Raw genomic sequence first — 25570 nt, forward strand, 5'->3', positions numbered from 1 at the left:
CTAACTTTTTGTCACATTTGCTTCACATCATTCAAATACACTTGAGACCTCTGTGAATCCTGTATTATGCACTGACACTTTTATATACAGAATCTCCATTTCTAATCTCTCTAAATATTGTTTGCTTTAAACAAATCTAGAAACAATACTCAGGACCCAGAAATAAATAGATACAAACTTCAGCTCTCTTTAGACAGTAGGGGTATCAGGAAGTAAGAGGAAGTTATTTGAATAAAATGTGGGGGCACCTGGGTGGCTCAGTCATTAATAGTCTGCCTTTGGCTCAGGTCATGATCCCAGAGTACTGGAATCAAGCCCTGCATCGGGCTCCTTCCTCTGCGGGAAGCCTGCATCTCCCTCTCGCTCTTCCCCTGCTTCTGTTCCCTCTTTCACTGTCTCTCTTTCTCTCTGTCAGATAAATAAATAAAATCTTTTAAAAAAAAAAGAAAGAAAGAAAAGAAAAGAATAAATATGTGATAATAAAGTTGAAACAGATTTCTTCTGCCTTAGTTATTATATATGATTTTGTGATCAACTTTAAAGGTGACCCTTTTGCCTAAGATACTCTTATTGATTATAGGTAATTCTAAGCTCCCTCCCATATCTAAGAGCTAAAATTCACACACGGTCATCTCCTTACAGAATGAGAAATGTAAATAACATACTCTTTAAAACACAGCTTTGTTATTATAGTGTTTGTTTTATGAGTGTGTACTAATTCTTCCAAATCCAATGTGTATTTTACATTATAGAATTAGTCTGGGGTGCCTGGGTAGCTCAGTCAGTTAGGCATCTGCCTTTGGCTGGGGTCATTGTCCCAAGGTCCTGGGATCAAATTTGGCATCAGGCTCTCCACTCAGCGGGGAGCCCATGTCTCCTCCCTCTCCCTCTCCACCCCACTCATGCTGTCTCTCTTGCTGACTCTCTCTGTCTCAAATAAATAAATAAAATCTTAAAAAAAATTTTTTTTAGTCTACCCACACAATTCAGTTGCTCAGTAGCCATTTGTAGCCTACAGGCTGCCATATGAGATAGCAGTTTTGTACTAAGTCATCGAATTCTTAACAGCCTGAAAATTCAAATTTGTAGTTACAACTCCAATTTCATTTGTTATTACCATTTAAAATTGCATATTAAAATGGCCATATCTAATTTCCTTTTTAAGTTTCCAGGTATTGTGCTCATTGTAAATATATTCATATGTGAGAAGGCTGTTGACTTTGGGAACATATTATTCACCAATCTTTCTTTATTCCTTTATTCTAATAGTTTATATGTTCTTTTGGGTTTCCCATGCATATAGACATTTCATTTGAAAATAAGGGTAGTTAGTGGTCTTGCTACAGAATTGTTATAACTCTTACTTCTTTCTGTTCTTACTGCATTGGCCAGGAATTTCATTACAGTGTTAAGTAGTCATGGTATTTTCTGGCATCGTTTATTTGTTCATGACCATACATTAGGTTTTAATTAAAAAGAGTAGTTTATTTTTTAATATGTAACAAACTGGTATGATTTCTGTTACATATTAAAAAATAAATGTAAATGCAGCATAGCATTTTTTATTTTGTATATTCTTCAAATTATAGAAATGTAGTAAGTGCAAATAAAAAAAGATCATCCATAATCACATTGTCCACAGATGATCACTATTTTCATTTTGGTATATGGCAAAATCATAATTTAGGCATTGAAATCAATCTAAAAGTGGCAAAAGTACTCTTAAAAATTCATTAAGTCACCTATAAATATTTATGTATTTGTGTATTTATATATGGATTTGTGTAATCCTCCCTACATCTATATTGTAAAATGAGATAGAAAATACATATGAAAATACACTTTTCTAGCCTTTTTACTATATTTCTGAAACTGTTGAACAACGGATTATATTTTATTCCCTCGCTCTGTCAAGCATTATAAATACAGTAGAATTCAGGACATTAAATGTATATGGATCAGTTCCAATATGTACATGATTTTCACTTTAGTGATTTGAGCACCTATACTTATCGTAAGTTATGACTCTAGCATATAAAATTTACCGTATTTTATAAATACCTATTATAGTATATTTACTTGCTAGCATTTTGGTTTAGGCTCATGATTGTCATTTCAAAAATGGTGACCTTTGTAATACAAAAACGCTAATAAGTTGAAGAAATTTTCCCCCCTTTCAATGTCACATAAAAAGGCCATGCTATATAATTATTCCAACCATAGGTTAAAGAAAACAGCCATTAGCTCCTTTGTTAAAATAGCAAAGGAGAGGCCTGGGATTCTCACGTTCCAAAAAAATACACTTTTCAGTCTTCATTCTTCCAGGAAGTGGACAACTATTGTCAACTAAAAAGAGAATAACATACTGATATATGATATATATGGGAAATTTATCAAAAGATTTTAGGAACATGAATCCAAGTAACAGAAACTGCTAAAATAATAGAAATCTGGTATAAAAAATCCTTGTTAACCAAGCTTTTAAAATGTTCAGAGGTTGGAGCACCTGGGTGGCTCAGTTGTCAAGCATCTGCCTTCGGTTTGGGTCATGATGCTGGGGTCCTGGGATTGAGCCCCATATCGGTCTCCCTGCTTGGCAGGAAGCGTGCTTCTCCTTCTCCCACTCCCCCTGCTTGTGTTCCCTCTCTTGCTGTGTCTCTCTCTGTCAAATAAATAAATAAAATCTTTTAAAATAATAATAATAATAATAAATGTTCAGAGGTCTTAGAAACTCCTTCCTTCCCTTCTGATGAGTGAACATCAGAAACCAAGTAGATCACCAAAATGAGAATGGTAGATATTGTCATTTTTCATATCCTGTAGAGTTTGAAACAGAGTTCTAAAGAGCAAAGGAGAAGTCATGGGATGATAGGATGTGTTAGCTCTCCTAACATGGCAGGCATAGTTTATTTAGTGATATTTTCTATAAATTTTCATTAACATAGGTATGCCATTACTTGGCAGTTTTAAAGCCATCATTATCCCAAGAACAGAGAATTTTATCTTACCTTTGAGTAATGGTAAAAAGTAATTTAGGATGATGAGCTTAAATCTTATCACTTAGGGTCATTCAAGGCCAAGAAAGACCTGACTAGGAAAAAGTTTTCAGTTTTATAGAAGCATTAATTGTGTTACATTTCCTTTTTCTTTCAAAGTTTTAGTTAATTATCTAAATGTTTTGTCCTCTGCTTAATAAAGGGTTTACTAGGTGATTGTGTATACATTCCTGGTTTAATCTTATTTTAATGCATTCTCATTGATGGTACAAAGCCCTTTTTTAAAGATACATAATTATCTTAACTCAGCATGTTATCAAGCTTTCCCAAGAAGATAAAATTAAACTTAAATGTGGTTAGTTCTTTAGCTCACAGGTAATCAAGTACATTGTATTTCTTACTTTTCATGAATTAATGGTATTTCATAGAAGTTGGTTTTATAACATGGTGTAAAATGAAAATATGGCTGGAGATAGAACAGTTTGTTTTCCTTGATTGAATTTAATTGGTATCCTCAAATATAAATGTATATGACTGGTATTTATCTAAAAAAAATAGAACCAGATGAATCAGTTGTCCAGATAAGTCACCTTGGTAGAATAGACATTTCTTTAATAATGTTTAAAAGACTTCAGAAATTCATCTGTAAGAATTGTCTATAAGGGGAATGACAGCTAATGCATATGGGATTTCATATGAGAATGATGAAAATAATCTGGAATTTGATAGTGGCAATGGTTGTGTAACCTTGTGAACATACCAAAAACTGCTAAATTGAACACTTTAAAATGGTGAACTTTATGGTGTATGAATTATAGTTCAATAAAAATAAATCCATTAAAGAGTCAGGTTTACATAAGTCTCACTGCTTCATATGTACTTTGATTTTGTACACATATTATACTAACCAACCTATTTACTGACCTTAACTATAATGCTTAAGTTCACATTTACTGCTCACATTGAAGATTTACCATCACTGAGGATGACAGAAGACTCAGTAATTTCTGAAAGCATCCACAAAGAGGAATCACAAAAGCACTGTAAGCAATGACACTGAAATAAGTGTAAAGCATCACAAGGAGCTTACCTGAAATAAGTATAAAGCATCACAAGGAGCTTACCTGGAGGATACATTTGTGTGTGTCCTGAGATTATTCTTTTATAAAAAGGAGTCCTGTCAACTTGTCACATGGTCTTTTCTCGTGTAACAGTCCAGGCTACTCTAGGCCTTGTGAGGTATCTCACTAGGCAGCCCAGAGAAGTGTTTGTCCTCAGATTCAGAGTGTTACTGGGGGTAAAGTCCTTATCAAGCAGACTATATCTCCACCATTTTCCTTTGCTTCTAACTTATTTGGTCACTTCTAAAATAGAGGAACTTAGGAGAAACAGCATTTAACAGTAAGTTAGTCTTTTAGTATTTATTTTTATTACAAAAGTATTACTTACTAACATTTACTTAAATATTTATTGAGTGCCTATTGTATTGAAGCAATCTTTGAATGCTAACAATATAGTGTGAATAAGAGAGAGAAATTTAGGAAAGATAGGCAATAAACAAGCAAATCAAAAATAGGAAAAACATAGTTCTGAGACTATGCAATGAGTTAAAACAGGTGATATGAGAGAGTGAGTGGTTACTATAGGAAAGCACTGTTTTCTGCTTACTACAGAAATATAGATTCTTATCAAAAGAAATAAAGTAAAACATACCTAAAACCCTGCCTACCCAGAGACAAGTTCCATTATCCTTGCCTATACATCCTTCCAAACCTGCTCTAAGCTTCTGTGTGCTCATGAGTATATGTAAGAGTATGTACATGACATTTTGTTTGTATTACAAAACAAGATCATATCATTAATACTGTCTTGTGACATGCTTTTCTACTTTATATATTACAAACAATTTATGTCAAGAATTCTTTTCTTATTTTAATAATTGTAAAACATTCCATTAGGTTAATTTAACCAACCTTCAGTTATTGAATGCTTGCACTGTCTTGTACCATAACTCAAAAAAAAAAAGTCACATGAGATATCATATGTAGCTTAAGTTCACATATTCAAAAAAATCATTTCTGATATTGAATGACAAGTTTCTCTCCATCACTGAGTTGTTGGTTTGGTTTTTTGTCTTACTCTTTTTATCTGCCCCCGAGGACATTCCACAAGGTAGAATCTTCAACTGTTGATACTAACTACCTTTCTCTCCTGGGCTATTTCATTCAGATTTATAGGACAAGTCATCTTAACTTTTAGGTGAATAACACTCAGATCAGTATCTCACACCTTGTCTTCTCTGTCATATAAATATCCAAACATAATCATACCTCCCCTTCTCTTTACATCCAACCCTTTCTCCTAATTTTCTTTTTACTGCAAAGATATTATGATGGCCCCAATCATTTTAGGCTAAAACAGTTAAATTATCTTTGTCCTTCACCAAGCAGGTACAGTCCTCTTACACAATGTGATTGCACGCTTCCTTACTTTTCATCATCACTGCCACCTCCCTAGGTCGTCATTTTCTCCTTACCCTGAATTACTTTAGCAGTTTCCTCATTGATTTCTAGGTCCCTGTGTGATATCCTCTCCATTTCAATTCCACCTGTATCCTCTGGTGCACAAGTATCCCCTCTCCTTTGCCTTCAAAATCTTCTTATTCCACTCTCTTTTCACCCCTTTCTTTATTTAAATAGGTATAAGTCTCTCCAAACTCAGGAAAAAAAAAAAAAAAAATTTCACCCTTAACCGTCATTCTAGCCCACTCCACTTCTCTAAACCTTTCGTTTAGCCCCAGTGACTTCTATCTAATTGACAGATCCATTGGACACTTCACAGTCTTTATGTTACCAGATTCCTGCCTACATTTGGTTGTTGATGATTGAGAAGTCTCTTCCACAAGTTCTCTCCTGAGATTTTGGTGTTTCTTAGGGTTCCGTTCTCAGCCCTTCGTTCTCTTCTGCAAGTTCATTGTCTACTTTGACTATTTCAATTTGCCACTTATAAGCTTAGGACTTTTAAATCCCTTTATCTCAACCTTAAAGTTGTGTGTATTTGTGCCTGATGGATCTTCCACTTCTAGGCAACAAGGAGTAATATACCAGCCATGGGCTTGGGTGTTTTAGGCCGCCTGAGTTCCACAGCAATTCTGACTTTAGCCTTCTTACACATGTGCAATTTGAGGCTGAGAGAGATTTAATAATTTATGCAATATCACATGGCAGAAGGGGCAGGGGTAATTTTTGAAACAGGCTCCTGGCTTTAGAGCTGGCTGTTGCAAGCCCAGCTTAACACAGGTTTCTTTCTTCTGAGCATCCAGTTAATGGTTGCCTAGCAGTGTTAACATTGAAATTGAATCCTCACACACCAGAGAGGGTGGGGAAATCATTAAGTTTTGGGATGGGGAAAATGATTTCCAGGAAGCAGAGCAACTTGCCCACAATCATAGCCCCTGTGTGGGGCAGAATTGGGATCAGAGCCTTGACCGCTGATTCACAGTGTGGGGCTCTTTGTAGACACGTGGTGGTGCACAGTTCGAATGTTCTTTTCTTTTTTGATGGTGGGGGATTGGTAAGGATGGGCATTGCAGGGGGGAAGAAAAGAAAGGCTTTCCTCAAATGAAACCTTTCTCCGAAGTCCAAAATCTACAATATAATTAGACAAATATATGTTTAGGAATAGCAATAAAGATTTACTACCTGAATGCTCTACCTTTGGCATCCAAACCTGAAATTTTCTTCTCCCCGCTAAACCTGTTCTTAGTGTACTGTTTATCTCAGATGGTGGCTCACTTGGTTACTCAAATCAGAAATGTGGAGGTCATCCTTCATTTTCCTATTTCTTTCCTCGTTTTTCCTCTCCCTTTCCCCTTATCCAACTCATCTGCCTCCTGAAGTATTAACAACTAAACCAGAACCGGTATAATTTCCCAACCAATTTTTGTTCCTTTGGCATGTATACATTATAAGTTGTGGTATGTCCATGAATTTCTCACTCTTGAAGTCCAAATATCTAACAAATAAAATGACCATTTCTTTCTTTTCATAATAAAAAACACAAATATCATAATACCTAGAAAGGAGATGTAGTGGCTACCAAATTAGCCAATATATAAGACATCTTTGAATAAAATTTGAATTAAAACATGACAAAATCCTTTCTAACCATTTACTTAACAGGAACTTTTAACAGTCAGTCTTAATCCTATTAAGTTTTGCCTTTCACTCGGCCTAGCTCTACAAAACATGCTTGCTTCCTCCTTGGATTCAAAAAACATTTACTATTTACCCACTGAAACATGTATCCTAGATGCTGTTGGCTAATAAATGCACTGCTTTTACCCAGAATTCAAGTGAACTTTATTCTAGATTTCAAATTTATCACTCTTTTAAACATCTCCAGTTGTCAGTCTATACTACAGAAATCTCAGTTATTTTTAGTATTTCAAAGTGAAAGTTTTACGTTGTTATATTGACTTAGCTGAGGATTCTGCATTTACCAATAACTGGCAGCATGGTTTCAGAGGAGCAATTTTAAAATTTAAAAAAATTGTTTTATTTTTAGAGGATTTCTAATAGACGTATTTGGTTTTCTTAACTTTTTCTTCTGTGTGTAGAGCTGTCTTTCTTAAGGTTTATGCAGAAAGATAGACATATCCTCAAATTGAAGCTCTTTTCATTCCATATGAGCCCAGGCTGATAATGAAATTGAGGAATTAAGAGAAAGAAAGTTAAGGACAATCTAGAAAAGCAGAACTCACTGGAGATAGAAATGACTAAACTGGACACACAAGCTCTAAGATCAGCCAGGGAGAAAATCAAACTTCAGGTTAAATGATCCATCAGCTACCTTTCTTAATGAGAAATAAGACAGACAAACACAGCATATTAACAACCTAGAATAAACTTTGCTTTCTCAAGTGGTAATGTGCCAAAAAACAACACCAGTTTTATAGACTTGAAAGAGAAATTAAAACCAGCCTCAATAGGCTGCATGCTAGATGTGTAAATACCAGTCTATTCAGAGAAGAGACATTTGACATGTGAATTTTACATGTTGTGTCTTAAACAATTCCCATGGGGCTTTTTAATTAAAATTTTCTGTAATTCTTTTTTTTTGTCAGTGGCTTTATTGAGATAGAATTCACACACCATACAATTCACCCATTCATTGTCTACTCATTGTCTTTTAGTATATTCACAGAGTTGTGCATCCTTCACCACAATCAATGTTAGAACATTTTTCATTATCCTGAAAAGAAATCCCACTTACCTTAGTCATCAGTCGCCAATCTCACCAGCCCTAGGAAACCACTAGTCTGTTTCTCTAGTTTTGCCTATTCTGGACATTTCTTGTAAATGCAATCAAACAATATATAATATTCTATGATTGGCTTGTTCGACTTAGCATAATGTTATCAGGGTTCATCCATTTGATAGCATGTGCCTGTACCTCATTTCTTTCTGTCTTTGAATAAATTCCATTGTATGGATATACCACATTTTATTCATTCATAATATGAATAAACATGATATGTGCATTGTTTCTACCTTGGGACTATTATGAATAATACTACTATGAACATTATATGCAAGTTTTTGTGGAGATGTGTTTTCATTTCTCTGAGGCATACCTAGGAGTTGAACATACTTAGGAATGGAGTGCTATGTGTAACCCTCTGAGGAACTACTTGTTTTCCAAAGTACCATTTTACTTTCCCACCAGCTGTGTATGAGTGTTCCAATCTTCCCACATCCTTACCAGCATTTGTCCTTTTTATTGTAGCCATCCTAATGAATATGAAATTGTGTTTTGCAGTTTGAGCTTCTTTTCATGTGTTTATTGGCCATTGTGTGTATCTTCAATAACTGTTCATTTAGATCCTTTGCCCACATTTAAAATTGAGTTACTTGCTTTTGTATTATTGAGGTACAAGAATTATTTATATATTCTACAGACAAGTCTCTTGTCAGATAAATGATTTGCAAGTTTTCTGTCATGCCGAGTCATCTTTTTACTTTCTTGATGGTGTCATTTGAAGCACAAATGTTTTTCATTTTTTTTTTTTTTAAGATTTTATTGATTTATTTGTCAGAGAGATAGAGAGAGTACAGGCAGGTAGAGTAGCAGGCAGAGGCGGAGGGAGAAGCAGGCTCCCCGCAGAGCAAGGAGCCTGATATGGGACTCGATCCCAGGACGCTGGGATCATGACCTAAGCTGAAGGCAGTTGCTCAACGGACTGAGCCACCCAGGCGTCCCAACAAATGTTTTTCATTTTGATGATATCAAGTTTAGTTTTTCTTTTGTTGCTTGTGTTTTGGTTTTTCTCATGAAGGAGTACCATCTATTTTAAAAAGCTTTATTGAGGTTTAATTGACACAAAGTAAAGTGCACATCTTTGAAGTGTTTAGATTGATATGTTTTAATATATACCACCTATGCAAATAATACTAAAATCAAGATAAAGAGCATATACAGAACTCAAAAAAGTTTCTTTTTAATCCTTGGCAATCTACCCTTCCATTCCTTCCACCCTTCTATTGTTTCCTCATCCCACAGGCAACCACCAGTTTTCCTTTTGTCACTGTAGATTAGATTGCATTTTCTACCATTTTATATCAATGACATCATAGGTTGTATGCTCTTTATGTCTGGGCTCCTTCACGCAGCATTTAGTATTGAGGTTCATCCATACTGTTACATGTTTATTGATGCTCATGGCTGAGGAGTATTCACTGTACAGATATATCATAATTTGCTTGTTATATCCATTTCCATGTTGCTAGACATTAGGTTTTTGTCAGTTCTGGTTATTACAGATAATCTGGTATGATCATTCTTGTTAAAGGCATTGTGTAGACAGGAGCTTTTATTTGTCTTGGGCAAATACCAAGAAATATCTGGTCTTTGGGAAGGTGTGTGTTTAACTTGTTAAGAAAACGCCAAGCAGTTCCAGTTGGTTTGAATTTTCAACATTGGCATGGTCAGTCTTCTTAATTTCAGTTATTTTATTTGTAGTGTAGCCCTTTGTAGTGTTAATTTCAATTCCTCTAATAGCTGATGATTTTGTGACACCTTTTCATGTAATTATTTGCTTTTCATAGATCTTTAATGAAATGTCTGTTCAAATCTTTTGCCCATATTTTATTTGGCATATTTGTTTTCTTAATTGAGTTTTGAAAATTCTTTATATACAAATCCTTTACCATTATTATTTGCAAATATTTTTTTCATCTCTGGCTTATCTCTCTATACTCCAGGCAGTGTGCTTAATTTTTTAAAAGTCTGTCAGTTTTTCTCTTATGGATTATGATTTTTAGTGTCATATCTAACAAATCTTTACCTAACTACAGCCACAATGAGTTATGCCCTCCCTTAGAAATTTTCTTAGAAGTCCTACATTTTACATTTAGGTTTATGATCCATTTTGAGTTAATATTTCTATATAGTACAAGATACAGATCCAAGTTTATGTTTTTGTAAATTGTTCCAGAACCATTTGTGGAAAAGAATTCCTTAAAAAAAAAAAAAGAAGAAGAAGAAGAAAAGGAAGGAATTAATTCATTTTCTACTCAATTGCTATTAAACTTGATTGATGAAAATCAATTGGCCATATGTGTGTCAGTGGGTATATTTCTTCACTCTATCCTGTTCCAATAATCTGTTGTTCATCTTTGCATCAATACTAGAATGGTTTGACTGTTGTTTATTTATAATGAGTAGTAAATTTAGATAGTGTAAGTCCTCCAACTTTATTCTTTTTCAAAGTTATTTTGGGTATTTTAGATCTTTAGTATTTTCTGTGAATTTTAAACTATTTTCAAATCTTCCACCCAAAAAATTTTGTTTAAAGTCTGCAGAGATTTGGATTGATATGGCAGTATTCCTCCCCTTTATCCATGGGGACTGTGTGCCAAGACCCCTGATGGATATCTGAAATTGCTGATGGTATTGAACCATATGTACTGTTTTCCCTGTACATGCATAACTATGATGTTTAATTTCTAAGTTAATCACAGTAGATTAACAGTAACAATTAATAATAAAATATAATTATAATAAAGTATAATAAAGCTTATGTGAATATGGTCTCTGCCTCTCAAAATATTTTATTGTGCTATACTCACCCTTCTTGTGATAATATAAGATGACAAAATCCCTATGTGGTAAGTTGAAGTGAAATGAATAATGTAGACATTGTGATGTATTGTTAGGCTACAGTTGAGCTTTTAATATATGTGAGAAGTAGGTTCATCTCCTCCTGGACCACAGTTGACTAGGAGTAACCAAACCACTAAAAGTGAAACTGTGGATAAGGGACAACTTCTGTACATTGACTTTGTAAATCTATACAGGGATAGTTCACATCGTAACAATATTGAGTCTTTGGACCCATGAACTCTCTGTCTGTGTGTTTGTGTATATGTGTTTCTGTTTATTTTTTCACCAGTGGTAAGATCATTCCTACTTTTAAGTTTCAATTGCAGATTATTGTTTGCTAATATATAAAAATACAGATGACTTTTGTATATTAAACTTGAGTTCTGCTACCTAGCTCAACTTACTAATTCTGTAGTAGGTTTTTTTCTAGATATAATAGGGTTTTCTAAATAGGAGGTCATATAATTTATGAATAAAGATAATTTCAGTTCTCTCTAATTTGGATGCTTTTTATTGTTTTTCTTGTCATTCACAATGGCTAGAACCTACAGTACAATGTTGAATGGAAATGGTAAAAGCAGACATCCTTGCCTTGTGGAAACAAGTATCTTAGAAGAACAACATCCAGTCTTTCCTCATTAGTATGATATTGTAGGTTTTCTGTAGATGTCCTATATCATGTTGAGAAGGTTCCTTCTGTTCCTAGTTTGCTGAGAGTTTAGATCTGAAATGGGTAGGGGATTTTGCCAAATAATTTTTCCATCTTATGTTGAGATGATTGTATGGTTTTCCTATTTTTATTAATCTGCTGAATCACACTGATTTATTTTATTAAAGCAACTTTGCATTCCTGCAATAAACCCTAGTTGCTCATAATTTTATCTTTTTTATGTACCCATACAGTCTTCTCTTTGCAGGGTACTTTGGTCTCTGAAACATATCAGAACCATGTCCTCTCTTAGCATGGTTGTCTGGCAAAGCATGAAGCAGAGACATGGTTCCAAAATGCACAAGTTTCAGTGGACACTGTACCATGCAAAGCAAAATCCAAATGTACTATTAGATTCTATTTACCCGAATTTTGTTAAAATACTTCTGTCTGTGTTCATGAGGAATATTAGTCTGTACTTTTCTTGTGATGTCTGTCTAATATTCCTGTTTAATGCAGTATCAGAGAATGAGTTGGGAAGCATGTATCCCTCATATATTTTCTGAGAAGTTTGTGTAGAATTGGTATTATTTCTTCTCTAAATATTCAGTAGAATTCATAAGTGAAGTCATCTGGGCCTGGATTTTTTTTTTTTTTTCAGATTTTATTTAGAAGATACAAAACTACAATTTCAATTTCTTTTTTTATCCCATTTCATCTTCAATGTGCTTTGGTAACTTGAGAGCTCCAAGAAATTTGTTCATTTTGTCTAACTTGTCAGTTATATTGGTCCAAAGTTTTTTTTTTTTTTTTTACATTCCTTTATTATCTTTAATACCAGTAAACTCTGTAGTGGTGTTACCACTCTCTTCACCATAGCTGTACTTAGTGTCTTCTCCCATTTCAATTGAAGATTTTTGGGTTTTAAAATTTTCTTCACAAAGAACTATCTTCTGGTTTCATTCCTTTTTCTCTGTTGTTTTTGTTTTCTACTTCATTTCTTTCCTCTGTGTTATTATTTCCTTTCTTCTGCTTATTTCACATTTCATTTGCTCCTCTATTTCCAGTTTCTTTGGCAAGACTCTGAGGTCATAGTTTTGAGGCTTTTCTTTTTTTCTAATAAAGTACTTCGTGCTATAAATTTGCCTCAGAAATCTATTTTAGTGACCTACTGCAAATGCTTGATAAGTTGTATCTTCATTTTCATCAAGTTCAAAGTACTTTGTAATTTCCATTTTGATTCCTACTTCTACTTACTCATAGATATTTAGTAGTAGTATTTCATTTAATATTCAATTTGGAGATTTTTAAGTTATTAATTTCTTTTTTCAGCTTTATGAGATGTAACTTACATATAACATTGTGTAAATTTAAGGTGTATAGTGTGACAATGAACATATCATCATGCATGTATATTGCAAAAAGTTTACTGCATTAAGGTTAGTTAACATCATCTGGCATAATTACCATTTTCTTCTTTATGTCGTTATAGTGAGAACATTAAAGCTTTATTCTCATAACAACAACTTGCAGTATGCAGTATAGTATGGTTAACTGTAGTTAACCATGCTGTACATTGGATCCCCTGAATTTAATCATCTTATAACTGAAAATGCCACCCCTGGAAACCCCCATGTTACTCTCTAGGTTCAGTGTTTTAATATTCTACCTATAAGATCGTATAGTGTTTGTCTTTTTATATCTGCCTTATTTCACTTATCATATTGTCCTCCAGGTTCCTCCATGTTGTTTCAAATGTGTCTTTTTTGAAGCTGAATAATATTCCAGCGTACAGACACACATATACACATATGCACACCACATTGTCTCGACCCATTCATCAATTGATGGACATTTAAACTATTCTTTATTTTGGCTGTTGTAGATATTACTGCAGTGAACATGGAATTTCAAATATGTCTTTGAGGTTATGATTTTAGTACCTTTTAATGTACACCCAAAAAGTGGGTTTGCTGTATCATATGATAATTCTGCATTTAATTCTTCTGAAGAACCCTCATACTGCTTGCAACAGGGGCTGTACCAATTTATACTACCACCAGCAGTGTTGTGTTTCCCCCTTTATGCCTTTATTTGAATTAGGTGAGCATTTTTTAAGATTATACTTTGTCTTTTTGTTAAATTATTAACTATAAATCTTGCCATTTTACTGGTTGAGTCTTTAACTCATCCCAGTCCATCTTCAAACAATATTGTGCCATTCACTTACAGTTGAAGAACCATATAATAGCACATTTTCATTTCTCCTCTCCCAGCCTTGGTGCTGCCATGTTTAATTATCAGTTTTCTTTAAAGAGATTTCAATAATAAAAACTATATGTTTTTTACTTTTCCACATATTTAACATTTTCACTGCTCTTCATTCCTTTGTGTAAATGTAGTATTCATCTGGTTTCATTTCCCATCTGATGATGGACTTACTTTAACATTTCATACAGTGCCATGAAGAAAAATATTGACATAAATGACTATGTCGTATTATAAATTTGTCAGTGAAGAACACCATAAATTCTTAAAATAAAAGGCCGGGACAAAATGTTTGCAATCTATGAGTAATAACATCACATATAATAAAATATCAACAAGAGCAGATACTGAATGTATGCTGTGCTAAGTTTGGGGCACTTTACGTAACTCTTTATCATGTACTTTCTCATTTAATCCTTACAACAGCCATTTAAATTAATACACTATTTTTGTCCTTATGTTGCAAATAATGATATAAGAATAATAGGTAAAATGTTAATACCACTAACACTCAGTGATGTCCTAAAAATCAGTAATTGAAAAAATATACTCAAGTGCCAATTCCCAGAAGAAATACAAATAGCTGATAAATATAAAAATAATACTCAGGGGGACGCCTGGGTGGCTCAGTTGGTTGAGCAGCTGCCTTCGGCTCGGGTCATGATCCCGGCGTCCTGGGATCGAGTCTCACATCAGGCTCCTTGCTCGGCGGGGAGTCTGCTTCTCCCTCTGCCTCTGCCTGCCATTCTGTCTGCCTGTGTTCACACTCTCTCTCTCTCTGACAAAAAAAAATAATAATAATAATACTCAGGGACGCCTGGGTGGCTCAGTCAGTTAAGCATCTCTCTCTTGGTTTCCACTCAAGTCGTAATCTCCTAGTCCTGAGATCAAACTCCACATCACAGCTCTGCGCTCAGCTTGGGAGTCTGATTGGGATTCTTTCCCTCCTCCTCTTTTCACCCCACTCCCATGCCTCCACCCACTCACACACCCACTCTTTCTTTCTCTCTAATAAATAAATAAAATTTTTAAAAATATATTTTTTTTAAATTTTATTTATTTATTTGAGAGAGAGAGCATGAGAGGGGAGAAGGTCAGCGTGAGAAGCAGACTCCCCATGGAGCTGCAGCCTGATGTGGGACTCAATCCCAGGACTCCAGGATCATGACCGAGGCAAAGGCAGTTGTCCAACCGAGCCATAATCAGAAGAATGAGATTTTTTAAGCTACCCAGCTGACAAATATAAGAAGCAATGATATTAATATTGGCAAGATATGGAGGATATATTCATACATTACCAGAAGTACAAATTGGTACATTTTTTTAAAGGACTATTTAGCTTTACCTATGGACTTTTAAAATATGCATATTCTTTGACCAATGACTATCATTTGGAAACCTTTGTACAAATTCCCAAGGGCAAATAGTATATGTGTGTGAATGTGTGGTACACTGTAATGGATAATGATTGAACACTATCAAAAGCAGGGTGTTAAAACTAGTGATGGCTTAACCATATTGTGTAGTATCCATTGAAAAGAACTCACATGTGGAGAACCAGGTAATTTGATGGGCTGCTGCTGGGATTTATAAACTAGTACCACTTCTCTGAGGGGACTTTTCAAAATGAATATCAGAAATTCTCATTCAGATGATACCCCTTTGCCCTGTTATGCTGTATTATTGAATGTAAAGAAATAAGTTGCAGAAAAATCTGTGTTGTAGAACCCAAACGGGTTTCTTTAAGGCTATATATACTTACATATTTATGTATTCCCAGAAGAAGGTTGAGAAAGATATATACCGAATAATAATGATTATCCCTGGAAATGATGAATTTTATTTTTTAAATGTCTCCCATTACTTGAATTTCACAATAACTTTGTAAGTTTTGAAAAAAAAAAAACAGTTTTTAAAAAGATAAACTGCTTGTAATTGCCAATAACACATCAAGAGACAGACTCAAAAGAAGCAAGATCATTTCTCCTCATGGGTTTCCAACCCAAATGGATCAAGATACTTCCTTCCTGTGGTTAAGTGGAATTTTATTTATAAAAGGGAGATATTGGGCTCTGCATGTAGGGTTCAATAACACTTAGCTGAAATTTTACAGACTCCAAGTTCCATAGTGCAAAACCAAGATACTGAGCAATGAGACAAGAACCATGGTGCATGGCATTTATAATCTTTACAAACTCAGATCAGAAATTAAAATGACATTTTAAATTGTACAACTACAATTAGTTTCAGTTGTCAGTTGTATTCTGTATTTAAACTTGCAGCCATAGTTCTAATAATGAAATCCATGCACTTTGAAAAGGGAAGTTAGTGGGGCACAGTGACTCAAAAGGTTGGCCAGTATAATACATTAGTTACAGAAGATTATAGAAAAGCTGCCTTTATCACATGTTCTCATGTTTTAATATAATCTAATAACCGAATAGAAGATTCTTCATTTCTGTGAAATATCTAGTAAAATTCTTCAGCTAAAAAAGTAAGATGGTTAAATTACCTGGAAATTATATTAGGCCTTGAGCAAAGTCCCTTCAACATTTTTCAGGTAATTATTATAATCTGGGAGTTCTTTTTTCTACTTCGTTAATGATTTGTTCTTAGGACTAGTTGTGTTGGAATTTTTATCTAGAAAAGTAATTTAAAGTCAATCATATATTTGGTACATTATGCAAATTGCAAATTTTATACATAGGTTCCCTTACTGTATTATAAACACTAGGAAATTTTCTTTATAATAGAGCTTTTTTCTTTAATAAATTGTCCAGACCTAAAGTAATATTTATATATAAAATATGAAAACATCGCAAATGAAGTTTCTTTTTAGTTTTATTTAAAATAATTATTAGAGGGGCACCCAGGTGACTCAGTCACTTAAGCGTCTGACTCTTAATTTCAGGTCATGATCTCATGATCCTGAGATCGAGCTCCACATCAGGCTCTGTGGTGGATGCGGAGCCTCTTTAAGCCTCTTAAGAGTCTCTCTCTAACTCTGCCCCTCCCTTTCCCCACTCACACTCTCTCAAAAATAATAATTGTTATTAGATAAAATTGAGCAGTAGTAAAATTTAACACCTTTAATCTATTATTTTTTGTATAAGTAGAGGGAAGTAAAGGACTGTGTACACTGGGAAATGCCTATTATAGGAACCATTACATAAAATCACACTGCAGAAATTACTCCCTATTTCTAGAGGAAATATTTTTGCATGGTATGGTATTACACTATAGAAATAAGAATGATGATAATACAAACACTTTTACTGAGATAACTGGATGATAGGAATTATTCTAAGTACTTCACATTCAGTATTTTTTTTTCAGTATTTCATTTTTTACAACAATCCTGTAAGTACTCTTATTACTCAGTTTAGAAATAAGGAGATGAGTCTCCAGGAAATTAATTTACTCAAGGTCATATAGCTGCTAAAGGACTGTCCGGATTTGAATCCAGGTACTCCGCCTCCAGAATCTAAGCTTATAACCACTTTTCCTACAGAGTAGCATCTAAGAGGGAGGACTACATAACTATGAAAATTACAATGCTTTTGTCTGAGAGAAGCTCAGCAATATCCACCCTACTGCCTGTCTGGAAGTTGAAATTGTATTATTATGGATTTGCTACTTGGGGTTTCCAAGACTTAGGGATATCAGGTGGTTCCATGTAAAATGCATATACTCATCTGAAGAGCTATACACATCGGAAGGTATAATGACAGAGTCCAGGAACTCAATAATGAAACCACAGGGCCAATGACTGAATTAGCAAGAGAGGAAGAAAGGATAGACCTGAAACCTCCATGTAAAAGGAGAGAGGCCAGCAACTAGGTAACCTTAGAGAATTTTTGCCAAAGGCTCACATAGGATAGCCAACAATTTAATTTTTGCATGATACAGTACAATTATCAGTAAAATGTAAGGGTTTTTTTCATATCATTTCCACTATATGCTATTTATCATCTCTGATTCTAGGAAATACACCACAGCTGATACTAGACAGAACTGATGTGTTCTATTAACTAAATGCCTTTTTTTTTATCTTACAGCAATCAGCAGGCCTTTTTACTGGAGAATGTTCCTTGCAACAATGCAAGCTGTGAGGGGGCACATCGTATGTTTAAAGTCTACTGGGAGCTGATGGACCTAAATCAAATCAGAGATGCCATGGTTGCCACCTTCTTTGACATTTATGAAGATGTGAGTTCAGAGCTCTCTTCTGTGTTTGGAGTCTAATTGCCATCCACTTCATCTCTCTTTCACTTCACCCTATTTGACCAGAAAATGTAGATGAGATAATGAAAGCAAATGAGTTAATTAAAGAAAGCCCCTTTTAATGTTAAATGGCACAGGGAACAAATTTATTGACACTACTAGCTGATCAGTACAGTGAAATATGAAAATGTCTTTATCTCATTTTGTGCTATTTAGATTAACCACTAGAGAATCATGCTCGGAGGCTGGCAAATGTGCATGTGCACCAGTAGACAAAAGCATAGCCAACAGTGAACCTATACAAGATCACAGAAGAGTGAATGCAGTACCCCCTTTTAACTTTGTGAACTAGAAGTAGCATCTATTTCCACAGATGCCTGTGACTCCATCTTCAGTTGCCAAGTGATAATGAAAGGCCCTCAGGGCCCTGGTTTCCTCCATTCTAATGTGAAAAGCCAGTTTACCACTCAGAAAAATAACAAATTCTGATAAAAATATGTTGAATTCTAGGGTTAATATATCACAGTACATCCTTATAAAATAATTATTTTTAAAAATTCACTGTCCAGGGGCGCCTGGGTGGCTCAGTGGGTTAAGCCGCTGCCTTCGGCTCAGGTCATGATCTCGGGGTCCTGGGATCGAGTCCCGCATCAGGCTCTCTGCTCGGCAGGGAGCCTGCTTCCTCCTCTCTCTCTCTGCCTGCCTCTCTGCCTGCTTGTGATCTCTGTCTGTCAAATAAATAAATAAAATCTTTAAAAAATAAAAATAAAAAAATAAATAAAATAAAAAATTCACTGTCCATGAGGACATTTATATCTCCTCCTAACATAATTTTTGGTTTTGGTTTGGTTTGGTTGTAACATTTTCAATTTTGTCTCGTTGTGTTGTAGCAGACTGATTCTCAATTATATGAATTGTCCATGTTCCTGTTTTCCTCTTTCTGCTACCAAATCTCATGTTATTTCACTTTTTATAAACAGTTGACAAACATGAAAGTAATTGACAAAAATACCATAAGGGGAAAAATCAAGAAATTTGACTACAAATAATTTTGCGGGGGGAGGGGGAGAGCAAAGGGAGAGGAAAGAATCCTAAGCAGGGCTCCATGCCCAGCACAGAGCCCAGGACAGGTCTTGATCTCACAACCCAGATATCATGAACCTGAGCCCAAATCAAGAGTCAGACACTTACCTGCCTGAGTCACCCAGGCACCCCTACAAAGAGGCTTTTAATTACTTTTAATTACTGTACATTAAAAAAATTAAATGAAATTTTACACTGTTTTTAAATCTGGGAAATAAATTTACTATGAAAGAGTCAAATAGTATCTTTAATATAAAAAGTGTTTATACAAACTGATACAAGTCCCCAAAAAACTCCCACTGAAGAAACAGAATATGGTCAATTTACAGAAAAAACATGTGTGGGTAATACACAAAAGAAAATGATAAATGATCGGGCGCCTGGGTGGCTCAGTGGGTTAAGCCGCTGCCTTCAGCTCAGGTCATGATCTCGGGGTCCTGGGATCGAGTCCCGCATCGGGCTCTCTGCTCAGCAGGGAGCCTGCTTCCTCCTTCTCTCTGCCTGCCTCTCTGCCTACTTGTAATCTCTCTCTGTCAAATAAATAAATAAATCTTTAAAAAAGAAAATGATAAATGATCAATATCAGTAAGAATCAGTATAATGGAGGTGCCTGGGTGTCTCAGTGGGTTAAAGCCTCTGCCTTGGGCTCTTGTCATGATCTCAGGGTCCTGGGATGGAGCCCCACATGGAGCTCTCTGCTCAGCAGGGAGCCTGCTTCCCCCTCTCTCTCTGCCTACCTCTCTGCCTACTTGTAATCTCTCTCTGTCAAATAAATAAATAAATCTTAAAAAAAAGAAAATGATAAATGATCAATATCAGTAAGAATCAGTATAATGGGGGTGCCTGGGTGTCTCAGTGGGTTAAAGCCTCTGCCTTCGGCTCTTGTCATGATCCCAGGGTCCTGGGATGGAGCCCCACATGGGGCTCTCTGCTCAGCAGGGAGCCTGCTTCCCCCTCTCTCTCTGCCTACCTCTCTGCCTACTTGTGATCTCTGTTGAGTAAATAAATAAAATCTTTAAAAAATAATAAAAAAAAGAATCAGTGTAATGGACTGCATTTGTGGTGAACATAGCATAAGGTATACAGTTGAGTCAGTATGTTGTACCCCTGAAACTAATGTAATACTGTATGTCAAGTATATACAAAACAATTTTAATATGTAAATAAATAATCAGTAAAGTAGAAATTTAAATTTAAATTTAAATATGAGCATAGCTTTTCCCTCCCCAATAAAATGAGCAAAATGTCCTTCTTTTTTAGGGAGAAATAATGTTAATATGTCATGGTCACCAGGGCAAATTAAAAAAGTGCTCTCTCCCTCTGATGGATGAAAACAATTTAGCAGTCAATTTCATAGTTCTTTAAAAATTCATGAACGAGTGCCTGGGTGGCTCAGTCAGTTAAGCATCCAACTCTTGAATTCCGCTCAGGTCATGCATCTCAGGTCATGCATGGCAATCCATGCTCAGCAGGGAGTCTGCTTGAGTTTCTTCCTTTCCCTCTGCCCCTCCCCCTGCTTGCATACTCTCTCTTTTTCTCTAAAATAAATAAGTAAATCTTTTTTAAAAAAATAAAAATACATGCAACTATTACCAGAAGGAAATATACAAAAATGATAATACTTATCTCCAGAGATTAAAATTACAGATTTTTTTTTCATTCTGTTTATAGTTTACTATTTTAAGGTTTGGGGTTGTTTGGCGTGGTTTTTTTGTTTGTTTGTTTTGGTTTTTGTTTTTTTTTTATTTGACAGAGAGAGAGATCACAAGCAGACAGAGAGGCAGGCAGAAGGAGAGGGGGAAGCAGGCTCTCTGCTGAGCAGAGAGCCCAATGCGGGCTTGATCCCAGGGCCCTGAGATCATGACCTGAGCCGAAGGTAAAGGGTTAACCCACTGAGCTACCCAGGCGCCCCGGGTTTTTCTTTTTTTAAATTTATATGTGAATTCCAGTTAACATTTAGTGTAGTAATAAATTCAGGTATACAATATAGTAATTCAGTAATTCCTTACAACATGCAGTACTCCTTAATCCCCATATCTCCATCACCTATTTCCCCCACCCACATCCACCCACATCCTCTATGGTAACCATCAGTTTGTTCTCTAGAGAGAAGAGTCTGTTTCTTGGTTTGCCTCTCTCTCTTTCTTAAGATTTTATATTTTTAATAGTATTTTTATTTTAAACATCAAGTTGAATAAGGTTTATATTACATGATGACCATGCATGTATTTTCATTATTTTTTCAGTTGCTGGTTTGTTCTTACAACTTTTGTGTATTTGTTTTCCAGGGAATCTTGGACATTGTAGTACTAAGTAAAGGATATACAAAGAATGATTTTGCTATTCATACACTAAAAAATAACTTTGAAGCAGATGCTTATTTTGTTAAAGTGATTGGTGAGTATTTGTTTTATATGTTTTATTATTAATTTATTAACACTTAATTTTGTATTCTCTCTGTCAATGCAAATTCTCCAAAGAATAAGAACAGACTCCTACATAACCTATATACAACTCTCTGAATCAGGAAATCAACTTTGTTACACTACCATCATATATACAGACCCTGTTCAAATTCTTCAAATGTCCCAACAATGATTTTTTTCTGTTCCAGGATTTTATCCAGCAATTCCTATTGCATTTCATTGTAACATCTTTGCAGACTTCAGTCTGCAACAATTGCATTTCAGGTCCTTACCAATTTTAAAGAATACAGGTTTCATTCTGTAGCATAACCCTGTTTTCTCATTCTCTACTCAGGTCATACATTCTTTGCAGAAATTCCATTGCATGGAATTGCTGTGTACTTCTCGTGCATTTTATCAGGAAGCATGTGATGTTGATCTGTTACACCATCATAATGTTAATCTTGATCTTCTGGTCATCTTATTGACCACCAGGTCTTTCCACCTTAAGTTCACTATTTCCGTCTTTGTGATTGCTTTCTCTGAGATAGTTGTCAAACAGTGATTCTCTATTTCCAACATTCCTTCTACATTTTAGTTGGCATTGTACTATATCTTTCTCTTCCATGTGTTTATGTATTCATTTATCATATATATGTGTTTCATTATTATGTTTATTATATGTATGTATTCATATTATATTCAGTACATAAAATCATTTAATGTTCAAAGTGATCCCAACAGAAGCAGTAGAAGCTCCTTCACACTGGCTTCTGTATCTTTTTGACATGTTTTCTGGGATAGAAAGATACTCCAGATTCATCTTATACCTCCCTTTCCCTAAGTCTAGAATCTGACGTCTCTCCAAGGAGCCCTGTTACCTTTCATAGTGGATGATATTTAAAAACCAAATTCTAGATTCTCAGTGTGCTGATTCTACTGAGTGTCATTTCTTCTAGCTTTTCCCAATGGACAGAGCTAGGAAATACAGATACGGCTTCACATACACAACACAGAAATATATCCATCTATAACTGTATATATGTATATATGTATACATACATTTACTTACTATAAAACCATGAATTTATGCCCTTATTTCCATTTCTAATCTAACATAGCATTTCAAGGGTTCTTTCTAGTCATTTCTGTCTATAGGTATCTTCTCTAGCAGTGAGAAACTCAGCTTCCACTTTCCTCACTATATTTACTTCAATTTTCTCATTATTTCCTATTTCCAACTGGCATCCATGTTACCATAGAGATCCTGTACATTTTCTGTTAAGTGTATGATTAAATTTTTTATTTTCTTTGAAGTGATTACAAGTACTGTGTTTTTAAGTTTGGTTTCCACATGTTTGTTTTTAATAAATAGAAATAGTTCATTTTTGTGTGTTCCTCTTGTATACTGTAACCTTGCTCATTTATTGATTCTAGGAGGCTTTTTTAAGATTCGATAGGATTTTCTACTTAGACAATTACATGGAAACCTCTGATTTCTTCTTCCCAATCTATGCCCTTTTTTTCTTCTGGCTAAAATTTCCATTACTGTGTTAAATAAGATTGGTGCCAGTGGACATCCTTGCCTTGTTTCTGATCTTGGGGGAAAGCATTCTATATTTCACCATTAAGTATGATATTATCAGTAGGTTTTTGTATTTCTGCATTGTGTTAAGTAAGTTTACCCTGTTTCTGCTTTGCTGAGAGTTTTATCATGAATTGCTGTTGGAAGGTAACTGTGTTTGTGTTACTATTATTATAGTTGACACTAAGACAGCCATCAAGACAGTCATTTGTTAATTGTTAATGAAGTGACACATGTATTTATTAATAACAGAAAATGTAATTTTCCTTTCTAGCCAGCATATTCATCCTACTTTGAGTAAACTAAGAGTCACTCCCATCTTCATTACTACCACAATCTCAGAATATTGATATTCTACCCATTTCTACACTTTTTATCTATATGATTGTAGGCACTCCTTTGCCATTCTGAAGGAGGTATTACTTGGCTCTCTCTTTCTTTCTCTCTCTCATTCAAATAAAAAAGCAAAATCTTGGAGAAAAAAAAACTTAATCTAAGAAACAAACTGAGGGTTTTGGAGGGGAGAGGGATGGGGAATTGGGTGAGCCTGGTGGTGGGTATTAAGGAGGGCATGTATTGTGTGGAGCACTGGGTGTGGTACATAAACAATGCATCTTGAAACACTGAAAAAATTTTAAATTAAATTTAAAGGAATCCAAAACTTATCCATGATAAAATAAGTAAATAAATAAATAATAAAAATTTTAAGAAATAAAAAAAAAACTTACTTAATTTCCCAGGCTTATAAACCAAAAATGTACAGAAAAAATATCATGCATTAAGAGAGGGGCTCTCATGACCTTAATGAGATCCTGTGAAAATAACCTTTTTGTCCCAACCTAGAACAAATGTTGTTTCAAAAATGTATATTAAAACTCAATAATTCTCTTTCAAAGTATTTTTTTCTGTTTAATGAGATAGCTATAGGATTTGTGTCCTTGATTTGAGTTTTGCCAATGTACTTCAAAGAAACTATTTTATCACATTTAAAGATTTAAAAAAAAAAATCTATTGCTTAGTTCATCTAAATGTGAAATATTTATGTGTGTGGCTGTACAGATTGAAGATTAATGCTTCCTAGAATAGACGTTACTTATTGAGTAATAAGGAATTCTAGTGAAATAGATACTAATTTGTATATGGTTAGGACAATCAAGTTCACCCTGCACTCAACAGGTTCTTTTATTCCAGCCTTAAAACTGCTTTCATATTTAAAATTATTTGTTTTGTAAAACTTGAAAAAATATGCTTGAATTTTTATACTATACTCACAAATTTGTTAGTTAACATAAGGGCATATGATGCTGTTGCTTCCCTTGTATGCACCTTTAGACTCTCCTAGAGCAGAGGTCATCAGTCATGTGAAATAGAAGTAAATTGGAGCATAAAAGATTTTCCTACAGTGGAATTCAGATCCCCAGTTGTAATCATAATCATAATAATGCTAAAGAGAGAAAGCAGTTTCTCAGTATGAAGTAGAAGCTGGTCTCACACTTTGTTTATATTGATCCCCTGGAAATTGTCCATGTGAAAAATGCATACATATAATTTAGGATATATAGTCCTTCCTTGATATTTATTCATTTATATTTTTAAAAATTAAAGAAAGATCAGGGAATCCTAGAGATGGGAAAGGCCCCAGAAGACCTTGCCCAAGTGCACCCTTATGCAACATCTCACTCAGCTTCTGCTTGAATGCCTAGCAGCAAAACTCACCTCCTCATAAAACAACACACACTTTTATAAGAAAGTTTAGTTGTTAGAGTATTTATTTTTGTATGAAGCCAAAATATGCATATTCAGTTACTTCTATCCATTGATACTAATATCAGGTGTATAGCGGACCCTTGCTCTGTTGAATAATAAAACAATTAGTCCTACTAAAGTTATTGCAGTTTTTCTCCTTACAGTAGACCATAAATTATAACTATAGTAACAGAATAAATAAATACATAATGGCCCTGCTCAGGAAAAAAGCAAACTTATTTAAAGAATTAAATAATCAGACAAGAGACTACATGAAAATGAAATGACATGTTTGAGGTGTCTCTTTAAAGTAACCCAAGGAACCTCAACTCTATGGTCAACTAATCTTCGACAAAGCAGGAAAGAATGTACAATGGAAAAAAAGACTGTCTCTTCAAACAAATAGTGTTAGGAAAATTGGACAATCACAAGCAGAAGAATGAAACTGGAC

General features: G+C 34.7%; 1 protein-coding gene across 1 annotated transcript in view; it reads left to right on the top strand.

Moving 5' to 3' along the window:
* ITFG1 (integrin alpha FG-GAP repeat containing 1) overlaps nt 1-25570 on the top strand; it is a 307089-nt gene that overhangs the window by 184503 nt on the left and 97016 nt on the right. Inside the window, exons 11-12 of the mRNA XM_082711008.1 lie at nt 18135-18285; nt 21672-21780. Coding sequence (XP_082567134.1) covers nt 18135-18285; nt 21672-21780 — 260 coding nt within the window. The remainder of the gene's footprint in view (nt 1-18134; nt 18286-21671; nt 21781-25570) is intronic.

The sequence above is a fragment of the Mustela nivalis genome (genome assembly GCF_964662115.1).
Source record: "Mustela nivalis genome assembly, chromosome: 18".
Taxonomy (NCBI): domain Eukaryota; kingdom Metazoa; phylum Chordata; class Mammalia; order Carnivora; family Mustelidae; genus Mustela; species Mustela nivalis.